The sequence below is a fragment of the Diadema antillarum genome, unplaced genomic scaffold (genome assembly GCF_040938485.1).
Source record: "Diadema antillarum isolate AM-2024a unplaced genomic scaffold, OU_Dant_1.0 seq00000501_RagTag, whole genome shotgun sequence".
NCBI classification, from domain to species: domain Eukaryota; kingdom Metazoa; phylum Echinodermata; class Echinoidea; order Diadematoida; family Diadematidae; genus Diadema; species Diadema antillarum.
Window position 1 is genome coordinate 433,697 of NW_027271458.1, and position 26,018 is coordinate 459,714.

General features: G+C 37.7%; 1 protein-coding gene across 1 annotated transcript in view; it reads left to right on the forward strand.

The window, feature by feature from the left end:
* Positions 1-24,601, forward strand: part of LOC139733873 (uncharacterized) — a 28,746-nt gene extending 4,145 nt beyond the window's left edge. The window contains exons 3-19 of the mRNA XM_071644675.1: positions 2,370-2,578; positions 3,280-3,424; positions 4,812-4,937; positions 6,274-6,479; positions 6,885-7,032; positions 8,781-8,906; positions 9,749-9,957; positions 10,734-10,881; positions 13,090-13,247; positions 15,057-15,249; positions 16,009-16,146; positions 17,730-18,064; positions 18,924-19,071; positions 19,665-19,849; positions 21,666-21,821; positions 22,874-23,021; positions 24,138-24,601. Of these exons, the coding sequence (XP_071500776.1) occupies positions 2,370-2,578; positions 3,280-3,424; positions 4,812-4,937; positions 6,274-6,479; positions 6,885-7,032; positions 8,781-8,906; positions 9,749-9,957; positions 10,734-10,881; positions 13,090-13,247; positions 15,057-15,249; positions 16,009-16,146; positions 17,730-18,064; positions 18,924-19,071; positions 19,665-19,849; positions 21,666-21,821; positions 22,874-23,021; positions 24,138-24,142 (2,783 nt within the window). The 3' untranslated portion in view covers positions 24,143-24,601. The remainder of the gene's footprint in view (positions 1-2,369; positions 2,579-3,279; positions 3,425-4,811; positions 4,938-6,273; positions 6,480-6,884; positions 7,033-8,780; positions 8,907-9,748; positions 9,958-10,733; positions 10,882-13,089; positions 13,248-15,056; positions 15,250-16,008; positions 16,147-17,729; positions 18,065-18,923; positions 19,072-19,664; positions 19,850-21,665; positions 21,822-22,873; positions 23,022-24,137) is intronic.
* The last annotated feature ends 1,417 nt before the right edge of the window (positions 24,602-26,018 follow it).

A 26,018-nucleotide genomic window follows, 5' to 3' on the forward strand; every position in this document is an offset into this window, starting at 1 on the left:
TACAGTTTGCTCTGGCTAGGCTATCATTCGAAACCTCTTCATACGTTTATATCTCACGAAATCGCTCTCATTATACTTCTGACATTGTACTTCTGCCATTTTTACCTCTGCCATTATTGCCTCTGCCGTTTTTACCTCTGCCATTTTTACCTCTGCCATTTTTACCTCTTCCATTTCTACCTCTGCCATTTTTACCCCTGCCATTTTTACCTCTGCCATTTGTACCCCTGCCATTTTTACCTCTGCCAATTTTACCCCTGCCATTTTTACCTCTGCCATTTTTACCTCTGCCATTTTTACCTCTGCCATTTCTACCTCTGCCATTTTTAACCTCTGCCATTTTTACCTCTGCCATTTTTACCTCTGCCATTTTTACCTCTGCCATTTCTACCTCTACCATTTGTACCCCTGCCATTTTTACCTCTGCCATTTTTACCTCTGCCATTTTTACCTCTGCCATTTTTACCCCTGCCATTTTTACCCCTGCCATTTTTACCTCTGCCATTTTTACCTCTGCCATTTTTACCCCTGCCATTTTTACCTCTGCCATATTTACACCGAACCAATGATGTAACCTCACAATTTTTCATTTACGTATTATGTAATTCGGAGAAAATAGTTATTTCTAACCAATACAAGATTCCCCTAGCCAGACTTATCACAGTTAACATTTGTTCTTTTTTATTTGGGGTGTGATTTTGTCATTTTTGCGTAAAAAATGAAAAAGGAATTCCGAGAGTATGACGTTGTCAACGTGCTGATTTGATGACTTATAAGTACTGGTCGAGAAATGTTTTCCGAAAAATAAAAGATGATTTTTTTTTTTAATCTGATTTTTTGTCATGTGTGTATCATTCTGTAGAGAATATTATTCTCTTCCTCTTGAAGTTTATTCATTTATTATTATTTCTTTTTTGGGAGGGGGGGGGGGGGAGGGGGAGGAATTTCCTTTTTAAGAGACTCGAAACCTGCGTCACTCCATTTCTGAGGTGGCTCGAGAATCAGAAAAATACAAAGGAAAATGATAACGAGTGAAATTTGCTTCGTTCATCCTTCTGTGATTTGAAATATTTGCATGCTACCTGCATGCTACTATGTAACCCTCTCCTCTCAAACGTTGACGAGAAGCTGTGGCACTGCTGAAACCTTCATAAAGAAGAAATCCACTCCAAAAGTCAATTGTCAATTTCTTAAAGAGGAAAAAAGCCTCTGCAGAGCAGTAAAAAACTGGCAAAAAACTAGACAAAATATAAACAAGTTATGACATACTAATATTTTTCAACATATTCGGAATACAGTTCTTGACCAGCTTTATGAATATTCAAATCAGCAAGTCGACGATGTCACATTTCCTGTCTATTGATGTCATAATTATGACGATTTTTTTTAAATTGATATTTAGCTGTACAACTATCAAACGTGTTTTCAACCACCCAAAAGAAAAATGTTAAGTCTGATATATTTCGTATGGGAATATGCTTTTCCCTGTACTTTGCTAAAAATAACGATTTTCAGAATCTCATGTATAAAATACATGAAAAATTGTGAGTGCATGGCACCATGTATCATCACACTCAGTTGAGCATTCATTAGTACTGATCAGAAAAATGTTTTCCTATAAAAGAAGATAATTACATGAAATGTCAAAATGTCACGTCTTAACCATGCTGGAAAGAACACAGTGTCCAAAAGTGTGTTCACATTGTCGACTACATGTACATAGTATGTGAAAACGCTCGAATTTAACAGTGTGAAGAATATTTCACAGTGTGGTGTGGTTTTTCATGAGGTATTCACATAATAATGTTCTGTTTCACACTGTGAATCTTCACAATGTGTTCACACTGTTAAAATGCTCGAATTTAACATTGTGAAGAGAATCTGATTTCATACTGTGATCCATATTCTGTTTCACAATGTCGGACACTGTGTGCTTTCCAGCAGGGTTCCTCATTTCTTATCCGATATATATATATTTTTTTAGAATGTTTGGTATAGCGACTTTCTTTCAGAGTTTATTCATTTTGGAGATGTATTTCCTCTTTAATTGCCACCTAAAAAAAAAAAAAAAAAAAAAAAAAAAAAGCCGTGTCTTAATTTTCACCGACATTGTCATTGTGATTTCTATTGCAATTGCTGTTATTGTTAGGCTCATATCTAATATCTAATGCGCTACTATTACCATAATTTAAATTATCGTGTCAACTCATGCGATAGGGTGTCACTCCTGTGGTGATGGTTCTGATAAGGTAATTAGAATACGCGATGTCTAACCCCATTTCAAATACGGGAAGGCTCGTCTGGCACACACGGGAAAGGGGTATCATATCTTTTTCTTCTTCTTTTTTTCTCCCGAAACTGTTGTCAAGGGGGAGGATACACCGGGGCCTGGAGTGCTAAGACCAATGATCAGAACCAGTTCATCCAGGTCGATCTGAGAACCTTGCATCTCGTCGCTGGGGTGCAGACTCAGGGAAGAAACGGCCTCGATCAGTGGGTTACGAGCTTTGCCGTTCAGTACAGTCTCGACGGCCTAACCTGGACTTCGGCATTAAATGGCATACAGATAACGTCCCAGGTGACTATTTATTGCATTCACACAGGATAAAGATGATTTTAAATCATGTCAAAGGAAAATATGCTTTGTTTAATTTTGCATGCGAGAAAATGATTGAATAGTTCATTTCAATGGGTTCTAGTTAGACGTGAGACGGAATACTTCACTAGGCCTACTACTGAAAAGTAACAGTCGGGGTTTTTTTTCTGATTTTATTGGGAGACTGTAGGTGGGTCATTTTAATGAGCGAATAAAGTCTTGTTATCATTAACCCTTATCATTAAGTGTTACTTCAACCAAGACATTATCTGCATAAAATATTGTAATTGTGTTCAATGCAAAAATTCTACTAGATGTTTTATTCCGTCATTGGGAATGTAGAAACGCAGGAAAATCGCACGTTTCGGGCAGCAATGCGCCTCGTTTCTACTTGCGGGAATACGCAACTTGACGTTTAATACATTACAGCCCTGATGTGCATGCGTATGTCTGTTTTATTTTGGTACCACTTGCATGTATTTTGATATCTCGCATTAAGCCTATATTCAAATAATGTCCTCCAAACAAGTGTGGGATTATTTTCTTCTGCTGTTCTCCTTGATTTTATTTTTTCAGACAATCTTTGATTTGTTGTTGTTGTTGTTTGTGTCTACAATGCACATGGATATCTGATTTTAAAACGGCCAAGTTATTATAATCACAGTAATGACTTATTCTTGCAGACGTTCACAGGAAATTCAAATCGTGACACGGTGGTAACCAATGACTTTGCAGAGCCAGTCATTGCTAGATTTGTTCGTTTCCTACCACTGACTTGGTCTGGTCACATCAGCATGCGGTTCGAGATCTTGGGTGAACCGTATTCGAGTAAGCACATTTTATACTTTTCATTATACTCCAATCAAGGACAAATCATAATAGATTGATTATCGGATTATTTTTGTTGCTGTTGTCGACAGCGGTATGACGAAGTATTGAGTGCTACCATTTCTGGACCATTGAAGACATGAAAGGTTATCAGTAGACCTCATTTACAAAACAATCGAAAGATTATACTTGAAAGGGATATTCCAGACAATTTTCTAAAATAGTATATATATGTATATATATATATATATATATATATATATATAATTCTATTATGATATACATACTTTTTATTACATTTTATTTTTACATTTTATAACATACGTTTTATCATCAGGCATCTAAGCTGTGGTTCTTCAAAGTTGTATTCCCCTCGTCTTACGCGCCAGCAAGGAGTTGAGGAGCAAATTTTCCATATTCCCCGCTTTGTACAAACGCGAATGGGATTTGCGTCTTGAAAAGAGGGGAATATAGCATCCGGGCACTTGAGCTCTCAGTGAGGAAAATTTGCTGTTGATGGCAGTCTCTCGCGGAGTAGTTTCGCGACGAAGGGCAAATTCCCATAGGTTAACACGTAAAAGTAAACGACGATCGCTACTACTGTGTGAGCCTTGCTGTTTTCTACGCACGCAGCATACCCAAGTTTCGCGACAGCGGGCAAATTGACATAGGTTAACACGTACAAATAGGGGACAATCCCTTTGCCTGCGCCTGTGTGAATTAGTTATACGCGCGCCACGTACCTGAGCTGTGTATAGGCCTATAGGGATGCAGCGCGCAGTGACTGTGTGGTGTAGAGCTGGAGCTGGCGTCGAGGGGAAAATTATTGAAATTTACATTAATGATTTATTTTGCTGCTCAAGATGCCTGAAATGAATAAGTATGGACTGTCTGCTTTCGGGGGATACGGCATTAATTGCCGTAACTAGAATTGTATTGCCCTCGTCTTCGACTCGGGCAATACAATTCTAGTTCAGGCAATAATATCGTATCCCCCTCACGGCCGTGGACAGCTTCACCTGTGTAGAATTTATGGTTCTTCTTTTTTTTTCTTTTTTTGTCCTGCTTCCTTGGGTATCAAGTTATACATTTTGATTTGAAACAGCTATGATATTGCCCTCGTTTAGTATGATTCTGTAATGATTTTAGAAAAAAAAATATTTTTATCCTTTCTCCTAACTACTGTAAATTCTGAAACAGACGTCCAAGTATGGACACAAATACGGGTGTTAATAGGCGCATGCCATGCATGTCATAGACACACCTACAGTGTATTTCACGCACATTTTAGTTCATGGTTTAAATTTGAACCACTTCGTGACTATGGGCCTACAGTTTCGATATTCCGTCTGTATGTCTAAACTCCTTTGCCATTAAATTCTTGCAGAGGTCGAAGGTCCTGAGAAAGCACTGGGTATGGCAGATGGTGAAATTCCCGACAGCGCCATCACTGCTTCGAGTGAATATAACGCGAATCATGGACCAGCACGAGCTCGTGTGGACACTGTTGCTGGTAGCCTCACTTACGTCTTCCTTTCAATTTATGATTATTCTCCCATTATTTATTTCAGCCCTACCCATCTCCACTGACGGATCGGGGATGGAGGAATTTCATATCATTAAGAGTTTAAAAAATAATAAAAAATAAAATAAAATTATACATGAAACTGCACAATTTTCCAACATAAATATAAAACATTTCGGTAACATGGGAGGGAGCATCCCCTTTTACCCCTACCTCGCCCGCTAAGCTCCTTCTCTTTGCCCCCCCCCCCCCCTTGTGCAATTTTGAAATATTCACCCTGGCATATCAACCGTTAATATGTAAGCATTGGACGCCCAGAAATGTAAAAACGTGCCATTTTGATGTGCAATATACAAATAAGAGTGTTTTACGCTTAAACTTCTTTGAGTAATAATCAGAAATGAACTCTCATGAAACGCGTCTTTGATTCAAAACACGGTTACCAAGTGAACCGACGTGATAATGTATGAAGACTAGAGTACTTTCAGAATGTTGATAACATTGATGATGATGGTGATGACTGTGGTAGCTAATTTATCACGAATTGCAGTAAGGGCAACTACAATGATTATGTCATGTAAAAAAAAAATAACGGTATTATTAGTAGAGAATTAACTACTCAAAGATGACCGACGCCGCTAAAGGTATACTAAAGATATCGTGTCTTGAAGGGACTGTACAGTACTGGTTTAGGAGGGGATTCATGTTTTGAACATTCCTAAGTGAAATAATGAGAAACCTATTATGAAATATCAGAGAGCATGTAATTTCAAAAAGGATTCAACGTTTATTTGATGAAAATTGGTTTTCAAATGGCAGAGATGTCCAAAAAATTGATAATAATAAAAGACCACAGGCCACGCCTTTTATTAGGATCTCTTTGTTTCACCTTATTTTTGGATATCTCAGCCATTTCAAATCCGATTTTCATCAGACAAACTTTTGATTCCCCTTAGAATTGCATGCTCTTTGACATCTCATAAGTGGTTTCTGAATTTCTTGCAAAATGTTAAAAGCTAAATCCTCACCTCGACTAGAACTGTACACTCCCTTTAATAATAGCAAAATGAACAGCTGGATTCCATTTGTCTCTGTTGATAAGCCGGCGTTGTTTCCTGATCTGATGTTTGAAAGTCGCTGTACTCGCAGTCCGGATTCGTGAAACCCTAAGATTTGTTTTCCGTGCATTTTGTGGCGATAGATTTGGGAGATATCTGCTGTTTTTTTTTCCTTATGTATTGTTCTGATTTGTTACTTTTTTTATATATTTGAATAAGTGTCCTTGCTCTTTTTGTGTGTGTGTGTGTGTGTGTGTGTGCAACAGGTGGTGGAAAGACGGGTGCCTGGTCCGCCAGAGTCAATAATGTTAACCAATGGATCCAAGTGGACCTGAACAGGTTTTACTTGGTAACAGGCATCATCTCACAGGGTCGCCAGGATTACGAACAATGGGTAAGGACTTATACAGTTTCCTACAGCGAGGACGGAAATACTTTCACTCCTATCTTGGACTGCAATGGAGATGCAAAGGTAAGATTTTGGCCTTGTACATGTTACCTCTCTTTCCTGTCTCGTTTGATAGTTGGGGGGGGGGGGATTTTGATCTTAAGATACAATCCTCGCGACACATTTGCTATTTGGCATGAGTACGTGTAACTTGTTTGTGACTCTGCACTCTGCCCACCACTTCATACTCTACATGGGTGTTTTCGTGTGTTTGTTTGTGTCTGTGTGTGTCTCTGTGTGTGCCCGTGTGTGTGTGCGCGTGTGTACCTGAGAGAGAGAGAGAGAGAGAGAGAGAGAGACGGAAAGTATCCTACCAATGTTGAACAGACTATAATAACAAACAAAGTGTCGCTACTCATTGTTTTGAATGATTTCAGTATCAAGTTATTGCATGAATATGACCGGCTTCACATTTTTCTTTTCTATTAGACATTTACAGCGAACACAGACCGCAACACCAAGGTAACAAACCGCTTTGCGAGATCGGTTCTGGCCCGATTTATCCGCATTCTCCCAGCAACGTGGAACAATCACATCAGCATGCGGTTTGAATTACTTGGCAAGGGCCCTGTCGGAGGTAATGAGTATAAGGAAAGTTCATAAAACTGTAAGAAAACCGTACATTTGTACCACAGGGGATTTAGCAAAGGATTTTATATAATTGCAAATGCATATAGGTACTCTGAAAGTTGAGAGACTTCTTTCTTTCATACCAGTTTAAGCTACACATACGCACAGGTAATTTATGATCTGGTGTTCTCCCCCTTCGTCTAATACCCGTTTAATCTCGACGAGCATGGTCTGATCCCATTTCGTCTAAAAACAGTTTGTCTAGTAACAATTTAAATAGTCCATTTGCCACTTAGCCTCATTACTAGTTTGTCTGCTTACCAGATCCATTGCAGGGGCGGATCCAGGAATTCCGTAAAGGGGGGGGGGGGGGGGGGGGGGGGCGCAACTAATATTTCTGGCGCCACTTCAGGGTTTCATTTCATTTTTTGTTTCTTTTCATTTCTTTTATTTTTAACGATAAACAAGGGGGGGGGCGTGCGCCTCTTGCGCCCCCTTTGGATCCGCCACTGCATTTAGTCTATTGCCATTTGGTCTATGAATACATTATGTAAGCACATATTCGTCTGACTCTAGCTCATTTTAATATTATCCACTTTGTTTAATTACTATTTTGTCTAGTTCTCCCTTTGGCTCCACCCACTCAGGTTATATCTACTTCGGCAATTTATCAGTTACTAGAGCAGTAGTCTTCTTAGATAATAGTAAAGTAACCAGTTGGTCACGTTAGAATCTGTTTGTTAGTCTAAATGTTTACCCGATGGATTTCAGAATTTGTGAGATTGCTTTTTTTTTCAAACATGAGTGTTCTTCAGATCGTTAACGTGCGGAGTGCAAGTCACATGAAAAATGATTATCTATAGAATTCTAGAAACTAGCAGCTGGCTGTACGCACAGCTTGCTATGTATTTCCATTGCCCATTTTCCTGAACACGATTGCTGTACAACTTAAAGATACATGTAAGAGATAATACACGAAAAAAAAAAATCCGGGTCAAAACTGACCCAGAAAGGTTCGTTGGGGGTCACACCCCGTTGTGGTAAAAAAAATTGACTTGAAATTTGGTCATGAAGACCTGGAAAGGGGTCACCCTTACCCAATTCATGACTCTAATTGGGGTCATATCTGACCCCATTCCTTTTCACTTCTGACTCGGAACTGAGTGTGTCCCCAATGGACCCTTTCCGGTTCAGTTGTGACCCGGATGTTTTTAGACTGTATACATGTCTAGATAATTAAGTGAACCAGTAAGAAATGTGTGGAGTAAACATTACACCAACGAGGTCCTATACATTCTTGCTGAATTATACGTGCACTTTCAATCTTCCCTAGTAATAGGTAATAGCGCATGCAAATGTACAGTGAATCTATTCTACACATGACACATCACTTATTGGCGAGAATGATGTCTGATATTTCACGTCAACGAGATTTCACAGTGGACTTCGCTCTTCAGCTAAACAGGGAGAACGTAGAAAAGAATGCACAGAGTGACAACTTCTAGTCACCATGGAATATCTATTGATTTTGTGAAACTAAAATTTGATATGCCGAGGGTGAATGCCTTAACTCAAAATAGATCAGTTTTTAATCTTAGTCGTAAAAAAGAAAAGTTCATTCAGTAGCATTTTAGCAGTGAAGCTCTTGGAATTAAAGTACGTATAACTATGACATGAAATGCGAAATGTCGTCGTGGTCTGATCGTTATTATAGTAATTATTATCATCTTTTTTTTTCCACCGTCGTGCTCGCAGGTCAACGCTTCGAACCCATCAAGCTCGGTATGGAAAGCGGAAGGATCACGGACGCCATGCTGTCTTCGAGTACATGCTTCAATGCGAATCACTGTGTCAACAGAGCCAGACTTAACCAAGTTGCCAGTATGTACCCTGTCCCTACCTCACTCCTCATCTTTGCTTTTCTGATACCTTCGAGTATAGACCTACTTCGATCATTTACATTGTTTTCTGAAGATAAAAGGGGTGGTACAGTTTCGATTGAGATGGGGCTACCTGTTTCAAGCGTTTCTGATGATTTTTTGAGAAAGTGAGAAACCTCTTATAGATTATGAAAGAGCATAATAGAAATTATACTATTGTTAGAGGAAATCACATTTGTTTTTGATGAAAATTGGTTTTGAAATGGCTGAGATACAATTCAATAGTAATATATGTGATCGAGACCCATCTTTCATTAGGATCGCTTTGTTTTACTTTTTTTTGGTATATCACAGTCACTCCAAAACTAATTCTTATCAAATAGATTTTGAAGTCCTCCTTGAATCGTATGCTCAGGAAAGTAGTTCTGTATGTATTTTGACAAAAAATCAAAAGGCTATACCCTCACCTCAACCTAAATTGTGCTATCACTTTAAGCAAGTAGGAAGGACATAAATCATTTCTTTCTTTCCATGCATGTATAGCATATCTTACTTGAATGGGAATGTAATAATTATTTTCTGTTTACCCACGGACAAACATAATGGTAAATTTTCTGAAATTAAAAGAATTCTGATAAATAATCATAATGTATTTAATGAAGCTTGTCCTTGTACAACTTGTCTGTTTTTGTTTTGTTTTTTGTTTGTTTTGTTTTGTTTTTTATTGATTGATTGATTTTTTTTTTTAGGGGGGGGGTTCCTCAATGAGCAAAGAAGACGAAGAAGAAAAAGAAATAATAAGACTTTATCTATTCTGATTTCACCTTGCAATCTGAATATCAGGTGGAGGGCAGACGGGAGCCTGGTCAGCGCAAATAAACGACCACGTCCAGTGGATCCAAGTCGATCTAGGTACCGACTATGAGCTCCAAGGAGTTATTACCCAGGGTAGATCCGATCTTGACCAGTGGGTGATGAGCTACAAACTGCAGTACAGGCCGGACGGCGGGACAACTTTACTGGATGTTATCGGGGACAATACACAACCTCGGGTACGGCTGACTCCACTCTTTAAAGGACCTATGTAATGATACATATGTATACTTTCACGCTCATTTCGTAGCTGGACTTGAAAACGAGGTCTGCAGGAAAAAAAAAAACAACAACAAAAAAAAAAAACAATCTATGTGAAAATGTACGGCTTGTCTTTTGACACGAGACGTTGATATACAACCAGTTTATGCCCCGCCCACAAAAATTAGCTCATCGGCATGATTGATACGGCTACGTCACCGCCAAGAGCGCAAGACCAATTCCCCATGGACAATGCAGTGAACAGGTTCAGAAGGGAATGTCATATTTTCATTAATTATTAAATTTTGATGACCGACAAAATGCATGACTACTTCCGGTTGGATATGATTTATCATCAGCCCCCTTCCCACTAAAAAAAAAAATAAAAAAATGTCAGAATTTCAAAAGAGTATATCAGAATTAAGTCTGTGACACACCATTCTCTTGATAAAGTCTTAATAGGCTTGCAAATCTTATAAAAGTCAAACAAAAACATGCAAATAGATATTATATAACTTCGAAAATTGTCGAAATGAGAGTAATATTGCGACTCCTTCTACGGAACAATCGGCTATGATATTCAAGGAATCTTCAGTCGGTACTAGCTGGGGTATACACAATGTAATATTTCTCTCTTCCAAGACTTTACCCGAGACTTAAAATGACAGGGTACCTACATATCTTATCCAAAAGTATCCTACGTATTAACCTTGCACTTGTGTTTGTTTGTTCCTACATTTTTTTTTAAATTCAGATATTTCCTGGAAACACCGACAGGAATAGTCTTGTTGTCAATACACTGTCAATGCCGGTTACTGCCCGCTACGTCCGAATTTTGCCATTCACCTGGTATGGCCACATTAGCATGCGGTTCGAGTTGCTTGGTGACGGGCCAATTAACGGTGAGATAAATGCTACGTATGTGAATTGGCGAATCCATTTTCTTTTTTTAGGGGGGGGGGGGGGGGGAGTGGGGCGCAACTCCTGACATTTTCTGGAAAATAAAAGCAGTGCAAAGAAAAAAAAAATGAAAGGGTGCGCGTGTGCTTCAATCTCCCATACCCCCTTTTATTCATTTGCATTTTATCTTTTTTTTTTTTCTTATAGAAGCCATCTTTGTCAGCCAATATTTAGTAGCGGCACCAGAAAATTGCGCTGAAGTCTTTTTATTATCATTATTATTTGTGTGTGTGTGTTTGTGTGTTTGTCAGCCGATGAAATCCAGTTGATTAAACCCGAAAGTGGCACCACATGTATCTTTTGCGCTACCCCCTCCCCTTAAAATTCCTGGTTCAGCCACTGTGTGTGTCTGTGTGTCTGTGTTCGTGTGTATGTTTTATCCTGAAACTTGATACAACAGTCAGAATTAAAATTGTCGTAACAATGCAATGCGTATTATTGACATTTCACTTTGATTACCGCAGCATTGATCAAACTATGTCGTTACTGTAAGGTCTCAATTACCGTTAACTTTGTACAAATTTGCATGCATTATTTCTGTCACTGAAGAAAGTAAGATGTGTGTAATGTTAGTGTGAAAACCAAAGTGAAATAAAGATAATGGTAACCATTCATTCACTGCAAATGGAATTTTTATACGCTACTTGAGCAATGTATGATTATACTGCTTTGCTTTTCACAGTGATTAGATTTCACACGACGTCGGGCATTGCGTGCCCTTTAAGGTGCTTTACAATGCAGTTTTTGATGTCACTATATCATTAAACAAATGTCGGTTTAACGAAACGTTCGATTTTTCTCTTTAGAAACGAGGCGTTAAAGAGATGGTATAGTACGGGTTGAGATAAAGATTCAGCTTTGAACTTTTGGCGAGATAGTTAGAAATAACAGTATCTAATGCTACAGGTCAAACAATTTTAAGTGGAATTCACAATTTATTTTATTAAAAAAAATGCTTTAGAAATGGCTGAGATATCCTAGAACAAAATAAAGGAAAGCGAGCCTAAAAAAGGCGGGTCCCATTGTTTTAATGTGTGATTATGATTCCCTTTGTTTTGGATATCTCAGCCAATTCAAAAGCAATATCCATCGATTATTTAACTTTGAATCCCTCTTGAAATTATGTTTCTTTTTTTTCTTCATATTTCATAAGAGGTTTTTCATTATCTCACACATACACACAAAAGATCTTTGGAAACCTGAGTATCCCCTTCTTAACCAAAAACTACACCATGCATTGACAGCTGATGTTGTAGTTGGTGGAACTGCTATAATTCTAGAACTTAAAGACCTTTGTATTTGACCTTAAGAATTATTTTAAATATACGCACAGTGTATTAGACTTTGCCAGAAGTAAGAAATAAATGTGTTAGTCGAGCTGTTTTAATGACAAAGTATTGTAAGATTATCGCAAGATGAAAGTAAAGGCATTGTTTACAACCAACGAAAGAAAAAAAAAAAAAAAGAATACACGTGTGTAGGTCCATTGGAGATTTAATTATTTATGTGCCTATAGTGTAAACCCTCTGTGTGCAACATTATTCTGAGACAACAACATATACATGCTTTGGGAAAATAATGAAATTCTGTTTTTTCAAAGCCATGTAACTTTGATTTTTGTTAACCTGGACATGCAATGAGCAAAGTTGTAGAGAAAATGACAAGCTTTGCTTTGATGTAAAGTGTTTGACTTATCTATGATTTTCTTTCCTCAAATGACCAGTATCTGCATTATTGCAGAGGCATCACTTTCGCACAGAACACAAGTGACAGAAACTTCGGAACACCGCTTGATAGCCAATCGCCAACACAAAAAGCAAGCTACATGACTCCAACAGAAATGAAATTGCAAGAATTAATGCTTTCATTGTGTCGACGCATTTGGCGATTTATCGATCAGTTTGGGCGGGTTTGTGCGTTTGAGCAGAGTATGTACACCGTCGGGTATGCCAACGTGGCACATGTAGGTATTTTCTGTGAAAAGAATTCCAATATCAAAAACAATAATAATAATAAATCCAATTATTCTATATGTGTGATTTTCAAGGAATTCCTCCCGTTTCATTCAGTTTTGCGAAGATCGTAGTTTGTAAAAGTCAGCTTGATTTAGTTGGAAGTATATTTCGCCCTCAATTACCTGAAATCAATAGTGGTGCCAGTTGCGGCTAAACTCGGTATCGAAGACGGCCGGATCGCACTCACCAGCCTCTCGGCATCGTCCAGCTACGGTCGCAGCAATCATGACGTAGCTGGCTCTCGGCTAAACCAACCCCAAATCCCCGGCCGAGTGGGATCATGGTCAGCTCGGGTAAGCTGGTGTGAAATGATATGGCAACTACAATAACAATGTTACATATATTTCATTATGTCGATTAATGTTAATAAATGCATACAGCAAATAATATATAATGTACAATGTGTCGTATAAATGATGAATGCATTGGCATAATGAGTATATAGACTGAATGTATATACTTTTTACGAAGGCCTTGCATAGTCAAAAAAAAAACACGCGTATTAGCTCCTCACGAAAACGTTTTAATTCACTTTAATGATTTATGTTTATGCACTATATGAGCGATTATAGTACAGTACACTCCGCGTAATCGGGTATCGCTTTTAAACGGGTACTCCGTTTAAATGGGTAGTAATTTCAAAATTAGTTCCAATGCACATTAAAATTACCTGATAATCGGGTTGCCTCTCCGCATAAATGGGTAAATAATTTTCTTCTTATCTAATTTTTACCAATATTTTATCGCAGATAAACACTTAAATAAGAAATCATGAATGTCAAATTTTCCACTGCTAATCGATTTCTCTACTTAATTTGCAAACAAGACCGATCATTTTGGGATTGATTTATCATGCAAACACATGTGTACCGACTTGCCACACGGAAACGAACATTACACATGTGGCTGGCACTCACAACTGCATAGACAGACAGAAGTTGATCACACTTGCGCTCCTCCCTTGAAGTTTGCAACGAAAAGCAGGCCATGCACCAGCTTCATAATTCTACTATTCCCCATGCAGTCACTTCTCGAAAAGTAACCCTACGTTCTACGTGAATATAATTGCACGCAAAAAGATGTGTTCATTTCGGAAAACGCCTGCGTGTTAGCGAGGAGTCTATAGTCAAACGACGAAGTTTTCTGAAGACGCATTTGTTCATAAAAGATTGTAAATTATTGCTCGTGACTGAGCAAGTGTTATTGGAAGGTATGTATAATGTGCCGTGCAAGCACGCTTGTTAAGCATACAGTGTAGGTGTTTGGTGCAGTGTAAAATGCATGTACATACACATTGTGTGTGTCAATTGTGAATGAGACGTGTTCTTCTGTTAATCGGGTACTCCGCTTAATCGGGTAAGAAAAGCTCTGCCCGAGCCTACCCGATTATGCGGAGAGTACTGTATTCGAATAAAATTTGCCATGAGAATTTCTCGTTAAAACTATTGGCAGAACTGACTCCAAAAGACCTTTTAACTGAAAAGCCCCAGCTTCTCAGTGAAACGTGGTATTTCTTTTCGGAGGCACCGAGGCGTAAATGGAGGGATGCATGGAGTTATGCGAAGAGATCGAGTTATGACTCGTGATGGATGCAATGTTGTAAAAGGATTCTATATACTGACCCTAAGAATCAGCGCGCGTCACGATGTCAGAACTTCTTCGTGATGTCACAATCGTTTTGTTAGAGATTATTACATCTCACAAAGTGAAACTTCGAAGCAGTGCGCGATATCAGAATTGCTTTGTCTTGTCGCAGTTGTTTTGATTGACATTGTTACTATTCACAGTGTGACGGTGCAAATCTGCGCACAATTTCAGAACTGCTTTGTGATATCATTTTGCAAATACACATGTAGCATAATATTTACGAAATGGCGTCAAAGAAGTAACGTCATTTTGCAAGGAGTACCCTAAGGAGTGTCAAACATGTCGACATTTAAACATAGCTGATATATTTATATTCACGCGACGCCCCTTCAACCAATCACAAGAGGATACATTTTTTTTATCCAAAATACAATTTCGATTTCATGTATTATTTGAATAATACTTTCTATCACTGAAAATGTACTGAAAAAAAAAATGTTCTCCTAACATTGTAGGTAAATAATGCTGATCAGTGGATCCAAGTTGACCTTCGCTCTGCCTTTGAGGTGACGGGCGTGATCACGCAAGGGAGGCATGAATCATCAACGAACTTTAACCAGTGGGTGACGTCGTATAAAATATCTTACAGCATAGACGGCAAAGACTGGACTTTTGTGACTGATTGCAACGAAGACCAGGTCTATTATTGTTCTTGTTTCTCTTTTTTTTTTTGGGGGGGGGGGGGGGAATATGTCTTTATCATCAGAAATCCCCACGGTAATGATGATACCGTTTCATGAATGAATGTATAGGTATGTGTGAAGTATTCTACGAAGGTTTCTGCCTATAATTTCTTTGGCTGATAAAGATGGAGTTATGGACATTTAAGGATGAGGAGAGGACAAGTCCAAACGCAGTTTTTATGAGTGACATAAGAAATTCGGTCACTCTCAAATCAGTAAAACACGGATAATACCAATAAAAGCTTAAAGGAACGCTTCACCTCATATGCAATCTAATTTCAGGAGAGGTCATGCAAATAACACAGTCGAAGCTTAACCCCCCCCCCAAAAAAAAAAAAAGAGTTATGAAATTCGAACTTGATACGCATACAATCAATTGGCGTGTGTGTAATGAAAGATCAACTTTTTAAGACTAACCAACGTTAATTTCAAGACAACACATCTTTGAAAATGTAAGTAAGCAAATAATACACGAATAGTAGAAGACACAACAAAACAGTCCACAAATTGAAGGGACGTTTACTTTGCTTTTGGCAGGAGCATGGTATTTTATTTTCATCACTAGTATTACTCGAAATAGGTATAAACATGCTTGTATGGCTTATGGTGTATATCCATAAGCCTCCTTAGGTCAGTCGCCTTATGATGGGCGTGATTTTTATATTGAGGAACAGGCTAAACTGTAAAAAACTGAAGTAAACTTCATGATTTGTAGTCTTCCAAGGCAACTACGACAGGAGCAGTCCGGTACAAAACAGCATCAGCCCGCCAGTGACGGCACGATTTTTCCGGCTGCATCCGCAAACTTGGCACAATCACATTAGCATGAGGTGGGAGCTGGTTGGCGAGGGACCATTCACCTGTAAGAGCACTTTTTTTTTCTGCAGCTTTTGTTGTTTAAAGTAACATTGTTCTCGCTGTTGCTAAGAAAAAAAAATGCAAAGTTGAGAGAAGACTGCATGCCCTATATGTATTTTTGAAATATACTTTATTCACACGAATTCATTGTTCAGATTAACAAAACAAAACAACAAATTCCATAGTTTCTTTGTAATCTCTTTGCATAGACATAAGAATAACCTTAATATGAATAAGATACAGGTATGTATTTCAAACGTGTAAAGGCAAAACAGATAAACAGCACTTTCACGTTTTTATAGTAAGGCCGTCATCAGATAGGGAAAATATATTTCCAATTATACTGCACTCGTTACATAACAGGAAATGTTAAGATAACAAGAAATAATGCATTCTTAATCTCATAAACATAATATCGATATGAATTACTTCATCTACTTTTGCATTTAATCACTCCAGCTAGTCCTATTACATACATGTGTAAATATTTGTGACCCGCTACAACAAAATCATCCTAAAGTCGGGTGAGGTCGATTATTTGAAAATGGCATGATATAATCCCCTAATTTTTCTGCTTTAAATTGATATATAACACATTTTATCAAAATAATCAGCTGCGGAGATATCGATGTTTAAAAGATAGCATGTCGAGACGTCTGGAAAATCACTGTTTCGAGAAAAGCGCCCTAAAAGTCATCCTTTCGACGCAATCGCAATCAAGGGACACGCAAGTCAGTTTTCACATCTGGACAATAGAAGGTAAGCCCTAGCAACCCCCGAAGAGTTCATTCAAGCACATGAGCGTCGGCGGTCTCCTCACCAACCAATCAGTGACCAGGATGTGAGAAGCGGCTGAGCATAGCGCACCCCGCCCGCACGCACCAGTCGACTGGGCAGTGTGCGAGCTTCACGCTTCGGTTAGCAGCAACCAACAAACTGACCAATGAGATCACTCTGGTCGTTGTTAGGGGCGGAATTTATCTGTGGCGCTCAATCCAAATTTTCGAACCAGTTTCTGCTTCGTTGAAACGCCAAAAAACATGGCTCAGAAAAACGCTATTTTTTGATCTTTCCTTTCATCATTTTGCTTCAAAATTTCGACAGATGATAGAAACATGTTAGACTCCAAAAATATATCAAAATCAGAAAATCGTAAGTTTTGACCAATTTTAATGCTCTGACTTCAAGCTCGATTTTCACGGCTTCGACCATGCGCGACTTTAGGACCTTGTTGTTGTAGCGGGTCACATTTACACTTATATGGTATAACTATCAAAAGTGTATGTTCATAGTTATTTGTAAATTTCAATCTTCATATATCTATTCATTTATCTGAAGAAAAACAAGTTTTCACAACTGAAAAGATCTTCTAAGGTCGGTTGCAAGAACCCACATAAATGAATCGGTTGTGATCCCATTGTCACATGTGTGGGTACCATGTACGGGTTTTAACATCAATACTTGAGATTGCATCTTTTAACGTTAATTTGATATAGGAAGTCGCCTCCGTACACAAGGGAAGTCATCATTACAGTTTCTTTCTTTTTTTTTCTTTTGTTTTTGCGTTATCTGTTTTATATCAATTAGTGGTTGAAGCGAGCAAAAAGCTAGGCGTGGAAGATTACCGGATCCCTGATACCGCGATGTCCGCCTCTACCGTTTTTGACGGTAACCACAACGCGGCACGCGGTCGCCTGAATCTTCCATTGCAAGGGGCCAGGAAGGGAGGCTGGTCCGCACAGATCAACGACCATTCCCAATACCTGCAGGTTAACCTGCGCGGCCTCTACCGAGTGACTGGGGTCATTACGCAGGGTCGAGCTGACGCAAACCAATGGGTGACGTCCTTTAAGGTCGAACACAGCTTGAATGGCCAAGATTGGACGGTGGTAAAGGATAACGGGTTGCCTCCCCAAGACAAGGTGCCTAGTTGCATTTATCGTCAGACCCATTTCCTTATTCCTATCTCTCTCTCTCTCTCTCTCTCTCTCCATCTCGCGCTCACACACACACACACACACAGAGACACACACACAAGCAAACACTCTCTTTCTCGCTCTCTCGCTTTAGTATTTTTGTTATCATATTTCTGTACTTATTTGCCTTTTGCTCCATCTTGTATGTAGTGCCGTAGGAGAGGACATTGAATTACCAGCTGCTTATTTTTGTTGTTGTTGCAGCTCCTGCGGTGAATTCCGTACTGAGAGGATGACATTTCGAGCAGAAATAACCCTATATATATGAAGTCCTGGAAATTGCAAACGTTGCAAAATTACATGAACTATTTACCCTGATTTTGTTTTTAAAGATATACTGCAGGTTTACCTCTCAGTTATTCTTTCAAGGCGGTGGAAATTCGCATTATAATTCAGGGTACGATTTTCGTAATGGGATGATCGACATTTTATCGCATCTTAGCAATTATGCACCAGAATTACTACTCATACCCACGATTCGTCATGCGCATTCGTACCGAGCGGAGACAAAGAAAAAGAGAAAGACATGGCTCAAATTTCGTCTTGTACGGTGAAAGACGAACATTTCCAATAATTTACAAAAAATCCTCGACCGTTCTTTTTACAGCAGAACATTTCGTGTCTTCTTAACATTTACATTTAATCGTTTATATTCAGTTCTTTTTTTATTTCGATTTTCAATAAACTGAGATAGGTGAGTCTATACATTCCTGTAGGCATATTTAAATACAGAAATAGAAAGAACTAAAACAAACAAAATTAAACAATCCACTTTTTAAACATCATGACATAACTCTTTCTAAAGGTTTTTGATGGAAACAGCGATCGCACAACCGAGGTGACCAACCTATTTTCTCCGCCACTGACCGCACGTTTCGTGCGCTTCCGCCCTCACGAATGGCTAGGCCACATCAGCATGAGAGTTGAGCTTCTTGGAGCAGGTCCAGTCGCTGGTAAGGCCATTTAAAATTGGGACCCCCTAGGTCAACATCCACAGAAAGTTGCAGAATAGAATTCTCTGTCATAGACCAAAATAAGTCTTTTTTTTTTGACGGACTCATGTTTTTTTTTTTTTTGTATTGTTGTTGTTGCTGTTGTTTTAGTTTGCCTTTCCTGGAACCTGCCTGAAATAGCTGAAAGATTAATCTTTTTACGACCTAATCTCAGAAGTTGACGTTTTCAAATAAAACCGAATAAAACCTTTGTATCCTCTCTTTTTTCTGACATCCGCTGTTTTCACTACGAATAGAATACATATGATTTCAAATTTATTTTTCAGGACATGTCCAAGTTATCCTGATCATTGAACCGATCAAGATGGTCCAATATTAATAAGTTATGTAGAAATCCTCTTTTTTGAAACTAGAACAAAGGGCATTTTATTTTGGCCTTCTCTTCGTGGCTGTTCGAGCTGGGGAGTCACAGTTTATTTTGTAATCTTTGTTTTGTGAAATAAAAAAAAAATATTCAAAAAGTACAAGAGTATAATGCTAGAAGTAGCATGGAAGAAATCACTTGAATCGATTGTCTTTTATTTTTCTAAAAGATATTTTAAAGGACATAGTTCCTTTAGGTCTGGAGAGTAATGTCGTCTCCGACTCTCAGCTGTCTGCGTCAAGTGAATATAACGCAGATCACGGGCCGAAAAGATGCCGCCTCAACCTGGCCCGTGTGGGGAATCTGAGAGGAGCGTGGTCGGCTCGTCATAACAATGTTAACCAGTGGATACAGGTAATTGATATTTAGTTTTGTAGTATGGCTCTGTGATTATGTACACTATGATGCACTTAAATTAAAATGAATTGCCTTGATTGTGTAACAAACGGTTTGGTAAGAAGTGTTTGCGAAATAATAGGAATGCTATCACGGCAACTTTTTTTTTAAAATACGGTCATTCTTCTTGTCAGCCTGAATGAAAAATTTTTAGAAGTTTTATTTTTTTAATTTTTTTTTTTTTGCACAATGATGCTAAAGTAAATTAATGACGATTTTATTGCAATGGCACCTGCAACAACAAAGATAAATACCTCAAATCAATACCAAAAAAAATGCAATAATGTGAAGTGAATGCAAAATTTACAGTAAATTTACAGTTGGTTTTGTTTTGTCTGGTCTTTGGTAATATTTGGTGTTTCCATAGAAGCCTTTTTGTTTTTATTTTTATTTTTCCCCTCGTTTTCTGTGTATACGATTCTAGAACTATTGGTGTTAACGTGTATTAGAGACTATAGTCCAAAAAAGGATCAGACGCCTGGTAGTTTTACTATCATTGAATGCTATCAAACTTTTGTTTTGTGATTTCAAAAATGTATTTGTCATATACCCTGTGAAAAATCACGATGTTCTTCGATCTGATCAATAAAATCCAGAAATACAAAAAAAAATTACAGTAAAACAATGTCGTTAATTTGTTTTGCTTTTTGTTTTAAGATCATTTCCACAATATACCTAGCTTACCCTGCCCATCCTGATCAGATCACTTGTTGCTGAAATACCAACCGCACTCATAAAGCGAGTTGTTGGTAGACCACATGGATAATTAAATCTCAAACGCTCAAGCTGCATTCCAACTGAGTTTATATGCGTATTGTTTTGACTGACATTCTTTCTTTTTGCATTTACTGGTTGTCTCGTTTTCGATTTCATGTTAGTTGATTACTCATTGATTGTTATTTTCCAAATTGGTCTGTGTGTCAGTTTGTGTAATTTGTGATCCTGCATCACAAAAGAAAAAGGTCGCCATAATAGTTAATACGGATTTTACAAGAACATACTTCAATCCTTAAAATGGTATGTAACTCTATCCTAATAGCATAGGCTCTTCTGACTTATCTAAATATTGGAAATAAGGCACACACTCTAGAAAAGTTACTTGGGTCTATTCAAGCCCATAATTTTACCAAACGCGTGCTCTGTGCAATGAATGGGACCACAAAATACACAAAACACACACACACACACACACACACACACAAACACACAAACACACAAAAAAATATGTAAAACTCCATAGCAACAACAATGGAGAGATTTAATGTCATACTGAAAATATGCCCAATCTACTGATACATTCTGTTCACGACTATTCACTTTCAAAGCAGTAACAATATCCATTCAAAAGTTACAGGAGGTGAAGGTTTTTAAGAAAATAAGACACATAACGATATTCCTAATCACACTATTCTACAAAATAAAAAAAAGAACATACAAAAGTGTTTTAACTCGATTTTCTAATTGCTTTATAATATCAAACTCGATTTTGTAAATATAATTTCTTTTTAAAAAGATAAAAAAAGTCGAGATTGACTACGTTGGTCCTTTTCACCTATTTTGATTTCTCCGGTACAATCAGGATGTCGTGCATGCGACTTTTGGTTGGTCATGTGATGCACGGTCACATCTTGCGAATATGCCAAATTAAAAAAAAAAAAGAACTATGTGAGATAAATGCATGAAAACCTACCTGGATCATACATGACATTAGGAGTTCGACGATCACACTTGAAAAATTATTACTTTCCCCCTCCTATCCCCCAATGCCCCACAGGTGGACTTCTTGACCCCCTACCGCGTCGTTGCCGTGGCTACTCAGGGACGCCAGGACGTCAGTCAGTGGGTACGAACCTACAAGGTGGCTTGCAGTTTGGATGGAACAACCTTTGACGTTGTTCAGGGCATCTGTACCAATCCCGGGGCAGACAGGGTAAGGATTTAAGGCATTATTTCCCATTTCCAGATAAAGCAAAAACCCAACTTCAGTGCTTCGAAATGCTCCAAGCAACCAATGTAAAAAAGATAATCAGCATGATCAGTATAATCAATCTTACGTATGTCAAATATACAAAATGTGAACAGTTATTATGATAAAATTGTTTCTAGACCAAACCGTCTACAGTTATTAGGTTTATTGAGAAAAATGTTGATATCTCCTCATATTCTAGGCTTTATTGCAATTTTATGAAAGCATGTTTTGTAATACAACTGCCTGCACATCATGCATCACATGTGATAAATGTGATTAACTATTTTTCTTTTTAATCAACGCTCCAAATGGTAAACCTTATATACCTCTTTACAACTGCTTACTGGTAGCAAGACATTGTCAGATTTTCGGGTAAAGTGTATGCAAAAATTTTTCGAAGAACACATCAGTAAAAACAAAAAAAAAATCCAAACAAAAATCAAGAAAATCTAACTTTGGTTGAGATAGATATCCGTCGTCGTTGGAAAAGAAAGCTCCGGACGTGACAGTGTACAGTAAATTCAAAGAGCAATTACCCTTCACGTATACTTTTTGGTTTTTAAAAGACATAACGAGAGACCACTCGATCTGTCCCTTTAACTCTCTGCATTTCAAGATGTCGATTGAGTATTCACTCTTCATCGCTAAATGATGCTTCGTAGAATTATCTTGATAAAGCTTTCTTACAGCATCCTAATATCATTACATTTCAAAGCATTGCTGCCTTGAAATCCAAATATTAAGGACAAATAAGTACAGTGAACTGCTATTGTACCAAACATATTCATAACATCTTTTTTTACGACGAAGCATAAACCATGGTCCCAAATTTATCATCCATACAATTGCCTTTCTTATACTTAATTATTCTGGTGTAACAAAGTTTTGTTGCATCATATCTTGAAATAATGGCTGACTGCTTTGATGAGGGCTATGGAAATGTCCATAACATGGTGAGCTGATTTTTTTCTAAATCTTTCCATTTTTCTTCTCGTGTTTACTTTGAAATTAAGATCTTCACAGGAAACTCGGATCGCGACACCATTGTGACCAACCAGCTTCCAGTACCCGTCATCTGTCAGTACGTGCGCATTTTGCCTTTGACCTGGAATGGCCACATCAGCATGCGCATGGAACTGTACGGAGAAGGTCCAGTGCACGGTTAGTACAAAGACTGGGATAGCACAATACTTTCAAGAAACATAGCAAACAAAAGTTGCCAAGAGTTTTTTCATACTAGATTTTGGCTAGGATATGTCACTATAATGTGGCTATCTATATTCTCAATCTGGTGAAAACAAAACGGTTTCTATATGTGACTGCCCAAGTCAGAAACTCACAAAAAAAAGTTGTCCGAAATGAATTAACGCATTTTTACATACTTTACAGAATGAGCTCTCGGCTTTAACTCTATAAAAATCGAACCATTTCGCGTTTAAAACGCATTCAACGCATTAAAACGCATGTAACCCATTCAAAACGTGACTGAAGAGTTAGGGGCGTGATTTCATAGAAAAGTAGGAGAAAAGAGGATTTAGATATTAAGATCTCACACTCGAGCTGTGCAAATGTTTCATTGAAAACATGAAGAGTTTGTTCGCAAAAACCGATAAGGCCATTTTTGAAGATTTTGAAATATGATCTCTGTCATAAAGTACAAAATAGTACCTTTTAAATGATGTTGGTCACTACATATAAAGGTACATTTTTGAAGTTATGGTCAAAAGAAGCAAAAATTTTCTTGTTATTCTTTTCATTTTTCTTGACCTTTAATCGCAAATATCTCCATTTGGCAAATATGGACTTATCGGTTTTTGCGAACATACTCTTCACATTATCTTTATAAAGTGAAATAAGAGTGTGTCCGATAAAAAAAGTTCACAATAGAAAAAATATTCATATTTCTATCTGGAATTTATTTCAAATCTTAAATTCGACAAGAGGCAGAAAAAAAATACTCTTCCATTTGATAGAAAAAAAAACACAACAAACGAAAAGAAAATAAAAAGATGAAAAATATTTGAATCATTCAGCCAAAAAGACACATCTTGGTCCATTACAAAGAATCAACATTACTGTACATAATTACCTTTGTTAAAGAGGAAAACACAAAATTGTAACATTGTATTTGTTTAACTGATAAGAACCCTCCGTGCATGTCTTGTATGTGGTTTCCCAAAACATTGAGGCTTTAAAGACTTCAATAATAAATATTTCGGTTAATTTAAAGGTATTTTTGAAAGATTCTTCTTCTATTTCCTTTCCATATCTTTTTAGAATAATGCGGCAGTTGTGAGTGAGCAGAAATCGACCAAACCTGGGCGTTTACCCGACAGGAAGTCGCGGTTGTCTTAGAATGAAAAGTTCTTTACCAAGAATATTTGCTATCTTCATCTTCCTCGTTTATTCTTAATCATTCATTAGTAGTTTTAGAACAAATTAACATATAAATATCAGGCAACTCCAGACTCGGTACATTATCTATGATCTAAGAAAATTAAGAATTAGACGTCTTATCCAACTCAAGCTATCGAGGGAACAAAAGATCAAGTTACTCTACAAACGGTGACAAAAGTAGAATCTCAAGTAACTGCAAATACGAGACACAGGGTAAACACACACACACATACACACACACACATACATACAAAAACAAAATTGAACCAAAGAATACAGAAACATGGCATTACTGTAAAACACTGAAAATGCCTTGTAGTACTAGCTGTCAATGGAGAGCCGGAAAGAAGGATAATACAGAAAAAAACCTCGGAAGTCTGAAGAGCTGGACATGTAATTAAGTGTAGTTTTATGGCCTTTATAATTGTATAGATATTCAAGAATTGTGTAAAGAGAATGTGTATCATCAATCCATCAAGTAGTTGTTATCTTTAAGTAGTTGTTCTCTTATACTTATTTTAAGGTGATGGGATTGCATGTTTATACGATTAGATATTAAAATAAATCATGAAGCAAGGAATATCATACATATTCGCCATCATTGGCACATGTTCTAGAATACATCATAATCTCTTACTTCGCACCATCCTTATGATTGGCAGTATCTGATATTCATGATGTGGTGGCACGTAATTTCTGACAATAAATGCATTAAAGAGATAACTTGTTTCTGTTCCCTGTTCAGTGACTATAGCGTCAAAGACTGTATTAAAAGATGATTATCTAAGCAGGCTTTTAGTCAGTGTCGGTTTTCAATTCAACACGAAACTAAGAGTTTCTCACCATTTAAGCAAGTTAGCAATTTGATGTAACTTGATTTGCTTTTTAGTACATCAACGCAGTTGTGTAAATAGTTTATTGTGTACAAGTGCACACTAACTTACAATCTGAACCTTTATAGGAAGTCAAATTTGTCGACCGTCATCAGGACCCCCCCCCCCCCCAAAAAAAAAAAAAAAAAAAACACCACACACATATAAGAAATTATGCATATTTATCAATTTATGTATGAACTTTGCGCGTAGGTTTAAACAAAGTAGTTAGGAGGCCTATTTGAAATGTGAGTTATAAGTATATATATATATATATATATATATATATGTGTGTGTGTGTGTGTGTGTGTGTGTGTGTGTGTGTTTATAGTGTATGTGTATCATGAGGCAAATCTCTCGTTTGAAGAAGCTACACCCCTGTAGACAATGCCAGGTATATCTTGGCAATCAAGGACTTAAAAACCAAAGATATTTAAACACCTGTTTCTTGACCCTAATCTAAGCATCAGTCACCGCCACGGGGGGGGGGGGGGGGGGTTCACCCGCGAAAGGAGGAGATTGTTTTGGTTTTGGCATGGGCTATGTAGCTCCATGGTGCGTGTGTGTGTCGACAAACTTCTACAATGCTCTCTTTCTTATTCCTGTATTTTCGTTATTTATGGGTCAAATTTTTTCGTTCGAAATTCAAAACGGATGACTACAGAATTTCTCAATAGAATATAAAATCTAAAACTTGAGAAAGAATAGAGAAAATTGAGTGCACTTTGAATGGTCTGCCACAGGCAGATATCCTTATCATGCTCTTACGTAATATGACAGCTGCTGCAGTCATTAAACCCTGGCTTGGCCTCCAGGTTTGCCACGCCTGAGTAGAAAGTTATTTTGCAGTGGGCAAATACATCTACTCCCACTTCTCAAACGAGGAATC